Source organism: Zeugodacus cucurbitae, chromosome 3 (genome assembly GCF_028554725.1).
Source record: "Zeugodacus cucurbitae isolate PBARC_wt_2022May chromosome 3, idZeuCucr1.2, whole genome shotgun sequence".
Taxonomy (NCBI): Eukaryota; Metazoa; Arthropoda; class Insecta; order Diptera; family Tephritidae; genus Zeugodacus; species Zeugodacus cucurbitae.
Window position 1 is genome coordinate 65,048,265 of NC_071668.1, and position 17,191 is coordinate 65,065,455.

General features: G+C 34.4%; 1 protein-coding gene across 7 annotated transcripts in view; it reads left to right on the plus strand.

Annotated features, from left to right (window-relative positions):
* The window catches only part of Lar_1 (tyrosine-protein phosphatase Lar), a 643,385-nt gene that overhangs the window by 378,533 nt on the left and 247,661 nt on the right, over positions 1 to 17,191 (plus strand). For all 7 annotated transcript variants that reach the window (XM_011178395.3, XM_011178396.3, XM_011178397.3 and 4 more), the window contains 2 exons: positions 220 to 351; positions 700 to 861. In XM_011178395.3, coding sequence (XP_011176697.1) covers positions 220 to 351; positions 700 to 861 — 294 coding nt within the window. The remainder of the gene's footprint in view (positions 1 to 219; positions 352 to 699; positions 862 to 17,191) is intronic.

Consider the following 17,191-nt stretch of genomic DNA (forward strand, 5'->3'; position numbering starts at 1 on the left):
ATTTTTTCATTTCCACTATTTTTTCTTCTGTTTCAATGCATCAGCTAGGAGATATTGACGGCATTTTTAGCATCAGTTGGTAGTTTCGATTTATATTCCACTCAATAGGTTGCTATATTTCTTGTTATAGACTTTGTCGTCGGTTCTATCATCGATCTTCTGCTGAATTTTTGGATTTTGACTATTACTAATTATATCTCACCTTCTTATATTCCGCAGATCCACCGGAGATCATCAAGAAGCCTCAAAATCAGGGTGTACGCGTAGGCGGTGTGGCTAGCTTCTACTGCGCGGCTCGTGGCGATCCACCACCATCGATAGTTTGGCGCAAAAGTTCTAAGAAATTATCTGGTGAGTAGAAAAATATTCATTAATCTAAAATAGTTTAAATTAGCAACTTATATGCCTAACTAGAATATATAACTATAGTTAAGCATAACGTAATTAAAGTATTTTATTTCTATTCGAAATTTTGAAAATTAAAACACAACTTCTTTGAGTAGTAAAAAAAAACTATTTGAGACAGTCACTTTCTTTCCAAAATAATATCGATTTTGATTTGCCAGCATATAATTTGTAATTTTTTTATATAGTTTTTATATAATAATTTAGATTACAGCTTTGTTTGAAACAAGGATTAATTTTTTTTTATTTTTTCATTACAATTTCAAACTCTTAATTTCAATATTTTATTTTCAGGCACCCAATCCCGTTATACCGTTCTGGAACAACCTGGCGGCATATCCATACTACGCATTGAACCTGTGCGTGCCGGTCGAGATGATGCACCATACGAATGTGTAGCTGAAAATGGTGTTGGTGATGCTGTATCGGCTGATGCTACTTTAACTGTTTATGAAGGTAAGTGAAATTAAAGATTTTATTTAACTAAAAGAGAGAGAAAATAATTCAGATGCCATATTTACAAAAACAAATTTTTTCAATCAGTTTTAAAAGAGCTTTGAAGAAGCTGGTGTGAACTTAAGAACCCGCTTGTAGGTTTTGATATCTGATTATATAATGATATACGGTATATGAAGTTATGAATACCGAATCTGAAATAATCTAATAGCTTTTTTACACAATCAAATTAATTGATTAATCAAAAATTTTATTGAGAAATCAGTTTTTGCGCTTCACACAGCTGGCTGCTCGATAACTGATCAGATGTTTTACATTTCTGTTTTTACTTTTCATAAGAAGTTGGTAGGTTTCATCAGCTGATTGCTATATTTAGCAGCGACATCTACCGTCGAGTTGTATTAATGTTATTTTAACAAAAAATTTAGCCATTTGTGGACAAAGAGAGTATATATAATTACAAATATGGTCTTCGTCGCAGAGTTGCATTTCATTTTCAAGTCGATTAAAATTAAATTCAAAATTAATATTGATTTTTATTTTGTATGGTAAATCGATCGTAATAAGCGTTTTAATAGAGCAAAGGCCCGTTTATTGAACAATTATCTCCTGTGTAAAAAGGCTATAAGGTTCATTTGACAGTTAACGAAATTAGTAAATATATTTCTGAGTTACTGTCTCTTTTTGATATACTGCTCACTCATTTTCTCAGTATCAAATCTTGCTCAATCTCTCCACATTAATTTCACATTTATGCATGCCGGGATATCTATTTTACCCATGTAGTACCATCTTTGGTTTCAGCCTCATATCACACATATAAATTCTAGCTATCGTTGATGCAAATATATTGTATTGTCAGATAGTACAAAATATTTCAGAGGGACAAGGAGACAAAAAGAGATATGCGAGGGAGAGTAAAATAAGAAGAGATGTGAGAGAGAGTGCGTACGTCTTGTGATAAGTACCACTATCACAAAGTATTCTGTTTCAGAAATTATGTATTTGTTTGCTTAAGGTCAATTTTTATACTCTCGCAACAAAGTTGCTAGAGAGTATTATAGTTTTGTTCACATAACGGTTGTTTGTAACACCCAAAACTAAACGAGTTAGATATAGGGTTATATATACCAAAGTGATCAGGGTGACTACTAAAGTTCAAATCCAGATGTCTGTCCGTCCGTCCGTCCGTCTGTGCAAGCTGTAACTTGAGTAAAAATTAAGATATCTTGATCAAATCGCTTCACAACCACACCTACTTCCTATATACCAGAACTTTGAAGACGATCTGAATCGTTTACATTACAATATTTAAAGTAAGCACTAGTGAAGATATCGGTACAGAACTTTGCACAAATACTGTGTTTATAGTGTGGCAGCCCCATTTTAAAAATCGCCGAAATCGGAGCATAGGTTTTCAAGGCCCCATATATCGAACATGAGGACCTCGGTGATTCTACCCTATTATTAGGGTTTCCAACTTTCAATGGACTTTATACAATATATATGACGAATATGACGAATTATATAATATAAATAAAGTTAAATAAATAAATTGCGAGAGTATAAAATGTTCGGTTACACCCGAACTTGGCTCTTCCTTACTTGTTTTGAATATTTGTGAAAATTGTGACTCATACTACTTCTAGGAACATTTCAAGAATTTCATTTACATATTTTATTGTCTGTTAATAAAAATAGTTAGCACAGTGATTTCAAATTAGAATTTGCTAATTTGTGTTTTACAAACACAACAAAAATTGGCTCAAAGTCTGAGGAATCTGAAGACTATATTGATTTTGATTTTGAGAAAGGAAAATAAAATCAGCAACATAATGAAGCAAGGGAAATACAACTAGAAATAAATTCATTTTAGGGTGGATCTAATAAATTTAGGGTGTCACTTAGATTTTTTTCGGTTGAAGACAGTTAAGGAAAACCTGAATCAGTTTAGATTAGAAATTTTGAAAATAAAAATTAATGTATAAAACAATATATTAAATGAAAATAAAGCCGAAAATCCTATGGCAGTGACGAGAATTTGAACCCCAATCCTTCTACTAAAACGTCTCCAATATGAACCAAAATTTATTTGCTATATACTCACCAAAGTTGTATCGAAGGGTTAAGGCTCAGTAAAGCTGCCTTCCTACATTGATATAACACCCTAATACCCTTACTAATATTATATTTATTCAAATATATCACTGCCTCTGCCTAACTGCATATGTAAGAGAGTTAATTAAACGCTCTCATTGCATACATACAAAGTTACACACAAATATGTAGTTCTTATCAAGCCCAAAAATGTTTATGCATGCATGCAAGTACGCCTGTAAGTATGCAAGCGTAAGTGCGCACATGCCGCACACCCGCCAGCAGCAGCGCGTCTTAGCACTTGATTTAGTTTATTTTACAAACTGTAAATCGTTTAAGGATAAAGTTTTTCGGTAGTCCAAACCCGAATGCCTAATCAACTTAGATCGTTACCAAAAACCAACAAGCAGCTAATAACAACAATAACGACAACAACGAATCTGCGGAAATAAACTGCTATATAGTTGAACTCTTAACCCAATTCGCCTTGCCTATGCCAATGTAAACGATTTCTACCAACGCCGCTGCCTTCTCTGTTACAGCTTCTGCTACCATACTCAACTCAAGCCCCACAAATAGCTAATCAGCCTTAACCGAAAGTACAGTTTGTGTAAAACTTTTCAAGTGTGATGCTGTCAAAAGCGGATATGCGTGTCGGGGTGTTAGTATTAGTGTGTGCGTGTGGTGCGGAGAAGTTTTTGGTATATTCATATACATGTATGTATGTACTGGAATACATATTTGTTTGTATTTTAAATGCTTCAGCTATACATCGCTTTCCTTGCTAAGCTAATATCAACTCACACACATACTTTCATACCTGTTTACTTGCCTAAGTAGATAGTTAGTAGGCTTCACGGTTTATTTAAATTGAGTGTTAATTCCTTGGGTTTCAGTTTCTAAGTAGAAAAACTTTTGTCAAGTGTGTGGTATTTATTTGTTGTTTGGGTTTTTATTTTTTCATTAAAAAAGTTTGAAATAAACAGGTAATGTTGTCACGTAGGCAGAGAAAAATATTGATAAGGAATGTGAAAAAAAAAATTTGAGAACGGTTAATGTGGTAAAAATGTATCTTACACTAAAAATTATCAAATGATTTTCATAGGCAACGATTTAAGATAAATCCGAAATTCAAAAAGTATCGACATTGTTATATATCATGAACTCCACTTTTTCCTTTCAATTCGTCTTCACACTTAATTTTCCAGACAGAAATAATCGAGAAGTAAATAATTTGTAAGAGAACGTTACATTCAAGGTCCTAGGTTGAATATGTGGAGATTAGAAAGCTGATGAGCTGGCTGACGATGTAGGCCATTGGTTATGTCTAAGGTAGCTAAGGAGTAGTCCTATAAGCTAGCTTGAAATAATTTGGGGAGTCAAAATTATATGTTGAGAAAGTGAATCAGAAAATTAAAAAATCAAAGGTCATATCAACATGGATACATTAAACCTAATATCTGGAACGAATATTAGAAATTAAAAACATAAAGAGAAGGTTTTGAACAGTTCATCCAGCTATGTATATTAAGGATCACAGCCACTATAAATGTTATACTTTTTCCGAAAAAAACTACAACAATAGCAGCTGTTCCCAGTCCTCACAAAAATGTTTAACAGTCGGATACTGTCCCGACGTTTTCTTGATACAAAAACTAGGAAAAATTCGGGAGGTTTTTAGTAGAGTTGTATAGCCTTTTCGCACAGCCAAATTAATTGATCAATTAAAATTTTAATTGAGAAACCTTCACATTGCCAGCTACTCGATAATCGATTTTGCTTTTCATAAGCAGTTAGTAAGTTTCAACAGCTGATTGCTATTTTATTATTTATTTCCAGCAGCGACATCTATCGTCGAATAGTATTACCTACAAATATGTTCTTTGCCCCAGAATTGCAATTCATTTTCAAATTGATTAAAATTAGATTAAAAATAAATGCAGAAAACAAATTTTTATTTTGTATGATAATTAGATCTAAATCAGCGCTTTAACCGAGCAGAGGCCAGTTAATTAGCTCCTGTGCGAAAGGGCTATTACAGATTAAATTGACCGAATTCCCATGAAGATTATTGTATTTACTAGGATAAATCGTTTCCAGAGCTTGTGGGGTAGTTCATACATTAGGTTTCAGCCAATGAAACGCAAATATTTATTAGTAGATTCCATCGTTCAAGTCCAACCTAAAAAGGACGACTTAAGGAGATATCTACCTTGGGAATCTCTTTTTTTAATCTCTCCTTTTTTCTACAATTTTTCGAGTAAACCATTTCAAAAATAAACCAAGTTCGAATTTATTTTAAGATGCTGAAAGCTTTGTTGTTATTTAAACCTGAAATACACTTAACTGAAATTTTGGGTTTTGGCTCTACTATTAAACCTACCATTACGATTATAGTAGTCTACAAAAAAAGCTTTTAGTTTTGTGATAACATCTACTACTAATGTCACTAAGTTTAAATCTTTATTATTACCCTGGTTTAGTAAACCCAAAACAAATCGATTATCTGAAAGTGTTTAGGAAACTATAAAGTTATATGCCTCTTAATATCTTTTGTGTGGTCCTTGTATATCTCCTACAAAATTTTATCTCTTTTGAGGTCACTTCAATTACCTCTTCTGCGATTTTCATTTCCACACATGACATCATTAACTTAAATTACCGTTGGGATTACTCAAACAGTTATTGCAGAAATGTAGTATTGAGAGACAGTAATTTTCAGCACACACAAAGTACCTTCGTAGCAATTATCAAACCTTTTCTTATACACCAGTTTCATTATCTACAAAATTTCTACCTTCCTACATAACGATAACTATGCAAATTACTAACGTTAGCAGCTGTCAGTTGTAAAAGGAAGTGTGATTTAATATTAGCTGTACTTTGTACGTCCATTCAAATTGTTTTTGGCTTCTCACTCGAGCAAAGACAAAATGTGGAATTCTAATGAAATGAAGAAAATGTAGCAAATGCATTGAAGTTGCTAGAGATTACATATGTATATTTATACTGGTGACTGTGTGTTTGCAAAAATGTTCGTTTAGCAAGCGAACGCTTGTTACGTAGGCCTAACAAGCAATTTACATGGTGGCGCTGAAAAGTATGCAACATTAAATAAAATTGCAGCAAGCACAAGGCATCAGACCGTTACGAGTGAAGATAATTTCGATTTTCCGCCAGCTAAAACGGATTTAGAGGTGAGAAAGCGTTTCGATAATAACACTAAAACCTCTAGGATTAGGCTTGTTAAGTGTAGTGGTAGAGAGTCTACCGCGCGCTTATATGTATGCTCCGAAATTCTGTTTAACTGCCTTTGCTTTGTTAGGAAATAGTTTGCTGCCGCCTGCTTGCAGGTTAAATGCCAAAATGTAGCGATTCACATGCCGTCGAGTAGCGCTGTACGTTGTAAAGTTCACTTGCCTACTACTAGGCGCATGCTAAACATTTTTTTCATTTTGTTTAATTCTTTTTTGGTAAACTTTTAGGCACATGTTATTACTAGCTCACATATTGTTCGGCACCACAAATAATTTGGCAACTTACAACAACAACAGCGAATTAAACTTGCTGTTTAAACGTACAGCACATTAATAATAAGTAACGCTTTTAATAGTTTGTGTTTCAAATAATTTCACATGTACTAAACTTTCCGTTTTGTGGCGCCACTGCATGCTTATTAAGTGCAGCTAATAATTTACGCGGCTTATGAAAATGTTTGCAGCATGTTATTTAGCATACTTACAGGCGTTTTAACTAGTAGTTCGGAAAACAACTGCATACAAACAGTCATAAAACATAAACTGAAATGCCATAAATATCATAAATTGAGTAATGAATGTTGGAGGAACAACAGACAAAAGGGGTTTGTGGGTGTTCGTGGAGAATATATGTACATATGTATATGAAAATAAATAGTAGTTGCTTTGTGAGGCAATCGCAGCATGTTTTGCGCGTTCATAAATTCAAACCCAAATACATATGTGTCTCGTACATCTATTCAGCGTATTATTTTCAGTTTAAGCTGTTATGTTTTGCTCAAATTGTTACCTCGTCCTACCGTACATAGAGTTCGGTTCGCGCTAGTTTTATATACTGTTTTCCGAACTCCAAATTATTTCTGGAAGTTGTTAATATATAATTGGCATATTTTGTTCATAACACTACAGTTTTACTGAATTTTCTGTACTTTTAATTGCCGTTAGAATTTATGCAATTATTGCTAATAACTACTTTTTCATCCCATATTGGGTTTAATATGAATATCTTAGGTTCAAAGGTGCGATAAAAATATTTGAAATAAATTCCAAAGATATTTGTAAAGCACTCAAATATTTTCCTGTTTTTTTATTGAATTATTACAATTATCAAAAATAATCATGTTTGTGGGTGACATAACCCATTCTCTTTTAGCCTTTTTATACAGAAGCTAATTGATCAATAAACTGACCTCTGCTCAATTAAAACGCCGACTTGAAAGTGGAATGCAACTCTGTGACAAAGACCGTGTTAGTAATTATATATACGTTACTTGTCTGCGACTGGCTGTTTTTTTTTACTAAAACAGCATTAATACTACTCGACGGTAGATGTCGACGGTAGCAATCAGCTGATGATACTTATCAACTTCTTAAGAAAAGCAAAAAACAAAAATGTATTACAGCTTATCGATTATCGAGTAGCCGCTGATATGTGCTATGTATCCAAGACTCACAATTTTGCCCTGGGATTTATTCAGCTGAAACTAAAAAAAAATTATTTAACTCTGTCTTGATTATCAATACTAATTTGATCTCTTTGAACAAATTCGATACGTATGTAGGTATGGCATCTATTCACCCATAAGAAGTGAGACGAGTGAGTTTCTCACGTAGACTATTCCTAAAGTATTCAGTCCATCATTTTTTAATCATTTTAATTTTTAACAAGCCTTGGACAAGTATTATTCCCTTATTAATCGCTGTTCGTAGACATTTTTTACTTCTTTATAAGCATTTAGGTTAGGTTAGATACAAAGTCTAACTCTCGCGTCAAGCGTTTGGTTCGCCATAGATATTGCTACCAAGTTGTATTTAATGTTTCCGTCCGACAAGATTCCTAATCTCACCGCATGTATGACTATTGCAGTGTTCAGTGAGCACCTTTACCTAAATTTATCTTTAACTGGATATCTCAGTTAATAACCTAAGAGAGAGCTTCATTAGGTAATTGTTTGTAAATTTTCTCATTCTTTTCTTGACTTATAATAGATTACCCAAAAATGATGCTGCCCAACACTTCGGCATGCTACGTAATAAATGAAATGTAATTGTAATCATCGGCTATAATCGCTTAAAGCGGTTCCTACGCCAAATATATATATATATATATATATATATATATAATTCTTTCATAGTAATTGTAATTCTCTTTTCTGTGGTGTTGTCTTTTTCTATCATATATATTTGATTATTTCTTAGTTTTTTTTTATAACGCTATTTCCTTCCCTCTTTTGTCTATTTTCTCTCTCACACTCTAACATTCTCGATCTGACTCATTAACTATATTACAAATCTCTATCTTTTGCACTCTTAAATAATAATTTGCGAGCTCTCACACTATCTCCTTCTCTCTATATATCTCTCTCATATTCCTCTCTCTCACTCTCCTAGAAGAGAATTCTCACTCTCAAAATTATGTTATTTTCTTTATTTCGTAGGTTAAGAACTACGTTACATGACAAGTGAATAAGTCTTTTGAAAATGAAATAGACATTTCCATAAAATTTGTATCCCTATAAACCTTCAGTAAAAAAATTTAGCTTTCCATCAAATATATTCACTATATTCAAATATACTGTGAAAATATTCAAAAACAAATTTTTCTCGAAAATTCTAAGCTTCTAGTGGTAGATATGGAGCTTAGTTATTTTATACTTTCTATTTTTTTATTATTTTCGCTTTGTATCGCTATCCTGTGGAAAACGAGCAAAAACAAATTCTGTTTTCCAATTTGTTCAACACTATATCGCATTTTTTGTTTATTTATGAATTTTTTTATTTTTTCCTATTCCGCTTTCAATTTATTTATCACTCGTTTTTGTGTGCATACTTCCTTCCACTGTGATACAGCTTTGACATTAGCATTGGCGATGGGATTAATTTTGCACCGTTGCGAGTCACGTTACGAGCAGTAGAATGTGTTGCTTTTGCTGCTTGTCGATGTTGGTGTTGGCCTGCAGTGTTGCATTCGCGCTTTGCCCTTAATGCGATTTCTTTCGCCAGCATCACGCACACATGCACCAACAAAGGCAAACATGCAAACAGTTGCTGATCATTTGAGCTGAGCTTGCAGTGCCAGCCCGTCATTGCTTCGCCTGGCTTTCCCCGGAGTGTGCGTGTGAAGTGGCGAATATTCGGATTTTCCTTGTTTGTATATTTTTATCTTTCGCTGATGCCACGTGCGCCGCTCTCACTCTCTTGTGGGTGTTGCATTCGCTTTTTTGAGCTTTTTGAGATGTTGAGAATTTTGATTAAAAATATTTCCACGTAAACTTAGACAACACTCACTTGCGTAGGTGTGGCAACACTTCAGTTTTCAGTTGAATACTTTATGGCATAAACATTTTGTTGTTGCATATTTCGTTTATTTTTATGCTCGTGTATGCTGTAGAAAGGTGGTGTTCATAATTTACTATTTTGTATGAAATGCATATTCATAGTATTTCAGAAATTTTAATAATTTATTATTCCTTAAAATGTCTTCAAGTTTGCAAGAAGTAGCAAATGTTCCTTTCTCAAAAAATCCAATTATGTTAGGAGGAAGTATTAGTTGCATTATTTTTGCAAAACATATATGGTCATTTCATTAAAACATTCTCAGAGAAACTCACATCCCTATTGGTTAAAACTAAAACAGTCGATTTTCACAAGCTTCTCTTGAGGTGAATATTTCACCAGAAAAATCAGACGCCATAGATAAAAACAGATAGTAATCCTTTGGTGTCACCTCTGCCCTATAAAGGCGATTCATAAGAACTTAGTAATCAAGATTCCAGAGTTTCTGGTGAATCCCTTACGTTGTGTGTGACCTATTGTTATCCTGACAGAAAACAATTCTCTTCTATCGCCTCTGCGTAATTGCTTTATGCAGGCGGTCCAATGGTTGACAGAACAAGGGCGAATTAAGAATTTGAGATTGGAAAGCAGGTCATGTTAGAGGATTAGCAATTCAATCAAAGACATAACAAAATCCACTTCCATAGACGATTTCCATTATATCGGTATTTTCCTCACGGATCTTCCTGAAATTTGATCCTCTACTATTTAGCCATTGTCAACGACTCACATTCTCTTTAATAATATGGAAAAAGATTGCACATATGTTCTTTACAGCCAACAACTATCTCCAAGCACATCAGCATTCACAAATATAAATATTACAACCGCCTGTTGCCACTATTATGTTTGTGTCTATTTTTCTCAGCATTATTAAATTTCGCTTGCTCTAGAACCTCTATTTCAATTGCTTCATAAAAGTATTACTAAATTTGGGCGTTAACATTGCTTTGTCGCTCCGTTTATTGCATTTCATATCTTCGTTTTCTCGTGTTCTCATTCTAAATTTCTTGGCACTTTTGTGTGTCACTGCTGGTGCACTTGCAGCTGCGTTCTTTTATGAGCTGTTACACAGTTTCGACATTTTACTGCAATGCGGTTGGAAGATTTTATGAAATTTTGCACACGGTAGACCACATATGAGTGGTAATATGTAGGTATGGTAGGTATGTAAGGCTACATAAATGTTTTGTAAAAAAGTATGAGTTGTGGAGTAACAACAGACCTTTAGACCTCTTTATTGGAGGAAAAAAGTTATATATATAATATGTCCTATTGAGTGCCATATCATATAATTTTGGTCTCTTTTCATATCCACAAAAATTAAAGGAAAACCATGAAGTACTAGTTTAAAACCAACCAACCCTAAAGGTATACTTCGCAAATTTAATTCACGGCCATTCCATATATTTCTCATTGTTTTATGAGCTTTTATTAAGTCAAGTTATGAAAGAAGTGATCAACATGCTTTATCAATTACATTATATCCTCAGTGGTCCATTTAGAGTTGGATCAATGCGATAAATATTCGATTTGATCCTAAAACTATACTTCGTAATATATAACTTTTTCTTAGAGACAAGTTGTTGACTATACAAACGATTAATCCCAAATACTTTACACTGTAAACTGGATTATTATCCCTAAAAAAATATGTTTTTACGTCACTATGATATTTTCAATTATTCAATTATCCAAAAATGACAACGAAGCAAGCGCAAAAGATATAAAATAATACCCTTTCCGCGTTTGCAGTGCCCGAAAACGAGCGCATAAAGTAATAATTAAATGGCTTTCGTTGGTTTATTGCTTGAGTCGACCAAAGACGCTGTATTAACACAGCATTTTATACATTTTCTTTTCATTTATTTCGTTTTTCGGTTGCTTATTAAATTTTCTCTCTGTGCATAAAGCGGTATAATTGTCAGCTCTTGCGATTTAAATACGAGTCTTAATGAGTGTAATGAAAGCGCGTTTTTTTCGCCTCCTCTTTAGTAAGTAAAAAATTAAGAGCAAAGGAGTAGGGCGGATTGCGTAAGAAATGTAGTCGAACAAGGGTAATTTGTAAAGTTATGCGCCTTTGCTGTGTGCCAAAAAGCCAGTAGCCATGGAGTCACGTGCAGTGAGCGACCAGGCGCGAATTTTTCTGATTTTGTTGCATACTTTTGGGCGCGTGCAGCGCATGGTAGTGGCTTACTTTACTTATATGTGGACTTAAAAAATTTGCTTTTATTTCAATTAAATTCAGCAGAGTTTGAGCATATAAAATTTGTTGCCAGGAAGCGGGCTTTGACTCTGTGCGCCTAAAAGTATGCCAAGTGCGCGTTGGCATAATTTTTAGTATTTAATTTTTTTTAATTTTTGTACATGGCAATGACCCGGATTTGCTGCTGCTTACTTCTTTTTATTATTTCTCTAACCGCAACAAAGCGCTCACTTTCTAATGTGTCACTCTCTAAACAATCATTACACACTTTGAGGCGCATGCAGCTTATTTTTGCCCTGCGCCATTCGTAATTGCATTAGGTCCATTGCTTCGAAACGTTTAAGCTCAATGGCAAGCAACGTGGCAACGCATTAAAAGGCTCTAAGCACAAAAAAATTATGTTCATCAACTTTAATTAATTAATTAGTTTGAATTGAGGCGCCTGTAAGTAGGCACAAAACAAAGCAGCTAATTACAAGTATGCTAAAGCGCAAGTTACGCCAAAGTGACTGTTAAGGAAAGCACAAACCGAGGAAAAAATGCAGCAAAGACATACACTTTATGAAGAAATTTCGCTTAATTTTACTGCGTACACTCATTACGACTTTACAGCAGCAGCGGAGGCGCGCTGAAACTCAGCACAGTTCCTTCAGAAAACTACTAACTTTGTGCAATTAAAATAATTGAAGACAACTTGTGTATGTCGTCTCTGTGCGCAGGCGGATGCTGCTATTGTTGCTAGTGTAACGCCTTGTTGTATATAAGTTTATGCCATATAAATTCTTGAATGATGTGTATTAATAGCGACTGGAGTGTGGCGGTGTTGGCAACCGAATTGGTTGCTATTGTGACCATGTCAGCTCGTTGGCGTTAAGCACAAATAATCATAATTATTATTGTTATTATGCTCATTCACGCTGGCCATAGTAATCTACGAAGTGACTTTGTCTTTGAAAGTGTAGAACGAAATTAGAAAAAAAAAGAAAATTAATGATGGTAATTGTGTGTACAGTGGGTCAAAAATATGAAAAGTGAAAGAAAAAATATTTTATTTTATTCCATTAGCCGAGAACCGAGTTTTAGTACTCACTTTAGTAAGACAACTTTTCATATCCACACCTATATTAAGGTGAATATTTTAAGATTAAGGATCTGTAATTTATTAGTTCAAATATGCGTCGTTTCGTTGGATAATCTGTTTCCATTTAGACGGCAACTTCATAATACCCCCCTCCTCGAAGCCCCCTCCTTATTTAGGAAGAACTCGGACAGCCACTTTTCACAAGCCTCTTTTGAGTTCAACTTTACAACACCAAGGGCGTTCGCCGTGGACAGGAACAGGTGATAATCACTTGGCGCACTGGGCTATATAGTGGATGCGATAAAACCTCCCATCCGAGCTGCCGCAGCTTCTGACGAGTCATCAACAAAGTGTGTGGTCCTGGTGGAACACTACACCCTTCCTGTTGACCACTTCTGGTAGATGGTAAGAATAAAGCGTCTGGCCATATGGGAGCAGCTCATAGTGGATGATTCCTTTCCAATCCCACCAAACACACAGCAAAAACTTCCCGGCTTGGCCAATGTTTGTGACAATTCACCGGCCTTCGACCACGACCGTTTTCGCTTGATATGGTCCTATGTGATACATTTTTCGTCGCCAGTCACTATCCGCTGCAAAATTGGATTGAGTTCGTTCCGTTTCAGCAGCATATTCTTGCCGTTCATTCGGTCCAGAAGGTGTTTTTAAACATAAAGCTTTTTTGTGTATCCAGTTTGTGTACAGATGGTTTAAAATGGTTTCGTGACTAACTCCCATCTCCTGGGTGATGTCGCGAGATGCCACTGTTGAACGCAATATCCAAACTTATCATGCATAGCGTCGTTTTGTAGGTTATGTCAAGTCTTTTCAAAGATGTATAGTATTGCCAGATATGAGCTCGTTGGCGCTTTATACATAGCCGCGAAATTCAAAAGCCAAAAAGGCGGAAGGGAGATTTTTGCCAACATAATGTTTGTGGTAAATTGCGTTCATATAATAAAATGTATAGTTTATCGGCCCTATTCCCGTTGTCGTTCTAATAGTCGTTTCTAAGTCGTCGTCGTTCTTATCGTCGTTTCGTTCCTAAATTGGTATTCTTGAAGTATATCGTAACGCCTAAGATAAGTTATCGAAATTTGTATACATATTTTATATAGTATAATTTAAGGCGCTCTTTTCCCATATGTAAGGAGACATATTTTTAAGGCAGTCCTTAATGGATTTTATGCTATTCTCTATTGACTCTAAACAACGTTATCACTGTAATTATTGTACTTACGTCCAACAATGTTAGTCTTCCATCTTTATTTGATTTTTTAAAAGAAGTAGTGGTGACATCTGCGTCCTCCAAACTTACTTCTAAAATATGTTATACTTCCAGCGTCTCATGCTCTTTGCTTCTGGCTAATCCGACTACTCTACCTAGTGGTCCAGCCAAAGGAGACATGGGTTTCTGTTTATTAACTCCTCGTCTTGTTGGAGTACTATTTTTTTCTTCGTTTTGAATTGTATATAGCATATCTTAAACATACTCTTAGATATAAAAATAGCGGTGGAATGGATTTAGTTTTTTCCTTTGCATATGCAGAATATTTTTCCATTTCAGAAATTAAAATTTCAAACTGTTTCCGATTTGGAATTTTCATCATCACTTCAAACAACCGCGTCGTGTCTATGTCGCTCACAATTATAGCAACGACAAAAAACGACTGTTTCTATAGTCGTTTCAAATTGGGGAATCTCAATTTATTTTCGATAAATGTCGTTAACGCCAACAGGAATTCCAAATAGGCGTTCTTAAGTCGTTTTAAAACGATAACGACAACGGGAATAGGGACGTATAATTCAAAACCGACCGATCTGAAGCGTCATTCTTGTTTTTCACAAGTGACACTATAAGTTATCTATTTAGGCATCGAAAAAGATATTTGAAATCATCGAAAGATCCTTATTGTGGATGGGCCCAAGAATATACCATTATTCATCAGGTAAATTATATGCTTAAAATTAAAAAAAAAAGGTGAAGTGGTGTTTTTTTTAGATATATGCGCCTAAAGGTAGGCAATGCGCTCTGACTTTAATAGTCGATTATGGGAGATTAGCCGCACTATCTTTAATTTTGGAATTTTATAATATGAAGAAATTAGGCGCAGCTATTACCAGATTATTGTTAATAATTTTCACTAGGTTTTATCAAAAATATTAGATTAAAAATAAATATACACAAAATTTTCTTTTATTTTTTTTTAAATTGAGGTAAATCTATAAAATTAGTTAAAAGTACTTTTTTCTTTCATAAAAAATTTTTTAGTTGAATTTTTATTGCATGAATATAAAGAAATTAACCACTGTATTAATCATTATGCGACTCTTTAAAACCTACTTTCCAGCACAAGGTTCACGCAACGCGATAATAATGACACTTTGAAATAAATACATGCTTATTACTTCTTTGTTGTTGTCGTTATTGTTGTGAACTTTCAAAACTCAACTGATAAAATTTAGTTGAATAGTCATTGCTTTCGCTTGCGCGTGATAAGTTGTTGATGAACAGTACGCTTGATTGCTTCTTTTTCGCCCGCATAACGCTAGCACGCGCCCGCACAAGAAGCTTGTTAACACTGTCCTATATGCGGGTGCAGGCGTATGTGCCCGTTGGGCATGAAATTGTATAATTGCAGTTTATTGAGTAGAAAATTAAATTTCACCCAAAATGATTATGGCATGTGCCAAACATAGTATCCATACCGCCTCGCCTAGCATTTGTGAGCGCGCGTTATTGCTTTTCGGCGTTTAAATGAGCTTGGCGTCATTGAATGCCACAGACTTTGTTGCATAATTTGTGGCATACAAAATGAGAATTACTACAAATTTGATACGCTTAGTGAAATTGCGCGCAATACAAAGCTTGGCGAGCAACAAACAACAGCACTACGCATTAAGCTCGCCTACTTAAAAATGGATGAACTGTAGCATAATTTCAACACTGTGTCGCGCGTTATGCGCTGACCATGCGTCCATTCGCTGTGCGAAATGATATTTTCATGATTGGACACATTTAATTGGCGCAAAAAAATATGCACAATTGCAGTTTGAGTGTGTACGCATATATTTAGGCGCACAATTTTGTGCGTTTGTTAGTTGTATTAGTATAAAATTTGAAGCGTTTTAAATGAAAATTGGTTAAATTAATTGTATGCCTTAACTAAGGCGTACTGTTGATTTGATTGTTGCAGCTAAACCCCGAAAAACCGCCCGTTTGCCATTTTATATAGCATACATTTGGGCGTATGCGCATTTAGCCTTTATATATGTATTTGCAGCATTTAATGCCAGCTTGTTGTCAATTTGTTGGTTGTTTCGCTGCTTTAATGCTTGTTTTTGAAGCGCTGAGCCAGCTTAGTGGGTATTATGCAGTAACTGCTTATGAGTATTTTTGTATGTAGGCATCATATATGTATGTGCCTTTCTACATTTTCGCCCCACCTAATATGAATACAAATACAATTGAAAGCTTCAAATTAACGCATAGCTTTTGCAGTCATATCGAATTTGTTATATAATTTTAGTAATTTTGGTTTCATTTGAATTTCTGTTGCATATAATGTTTTGTTGTACCTCATGCACTCAATCACATAGAATTAGCAAAGTTGTAATCAGAAATTTGAAAATGTCAAATGTAAATTTATTTTGAATTAATTTACATCGAATTTCTATTACTATGCATAACATATTATTTGAAGGGACTGATATTTTTATTGTTTGCAATTAAACATTGTCAGCTAGTGGTAACACTATGCGGTCAGATAGTTTAGTAAATATTGTTTCATGAAATACCATGCAAATATTATAAAACCATGTCTAATTATTACTGTAAACTTAAAAAAGAGTGGGTCAATTTTTTTCTTGACAAAGCGGTTATCAAAATCGTAAACTATGATGAATTCTAAGAAAATTTGCCCAAGAAACCATGGGTCTAAAATGAAAATCGAGCTTCCGGTTTTTAACGAGAAACTTTCGTATATTGTATTTTGTAAAAAAAAAAATCCAATTCCTATTCCACTGTCGATTGTTTGCTTGTTTTGTAGATATCGAAGCTAATTTGTTCAAATGTGGTATGTGAATGTACAGAATTTTTTTTTATAGGGGACGTGGCACTGCCCACTTATGAGTTCATATGTATATCTCTGGAACCACCTCACCGATTTTTTTCAAATTCTGTATACGTATTACATTATGCTGATGTAAGCGATATTTGGAAAATTATCAAAAGCGGACAAAAACCACGCCCACCTGTCATATAACGGTAATTTTTGAAAACACTAAAGATCCGAAATTTTAAATACTGTTGAAGGGAAACATCTTGAGTTTGGTATTCGGTGTTGTATTGCA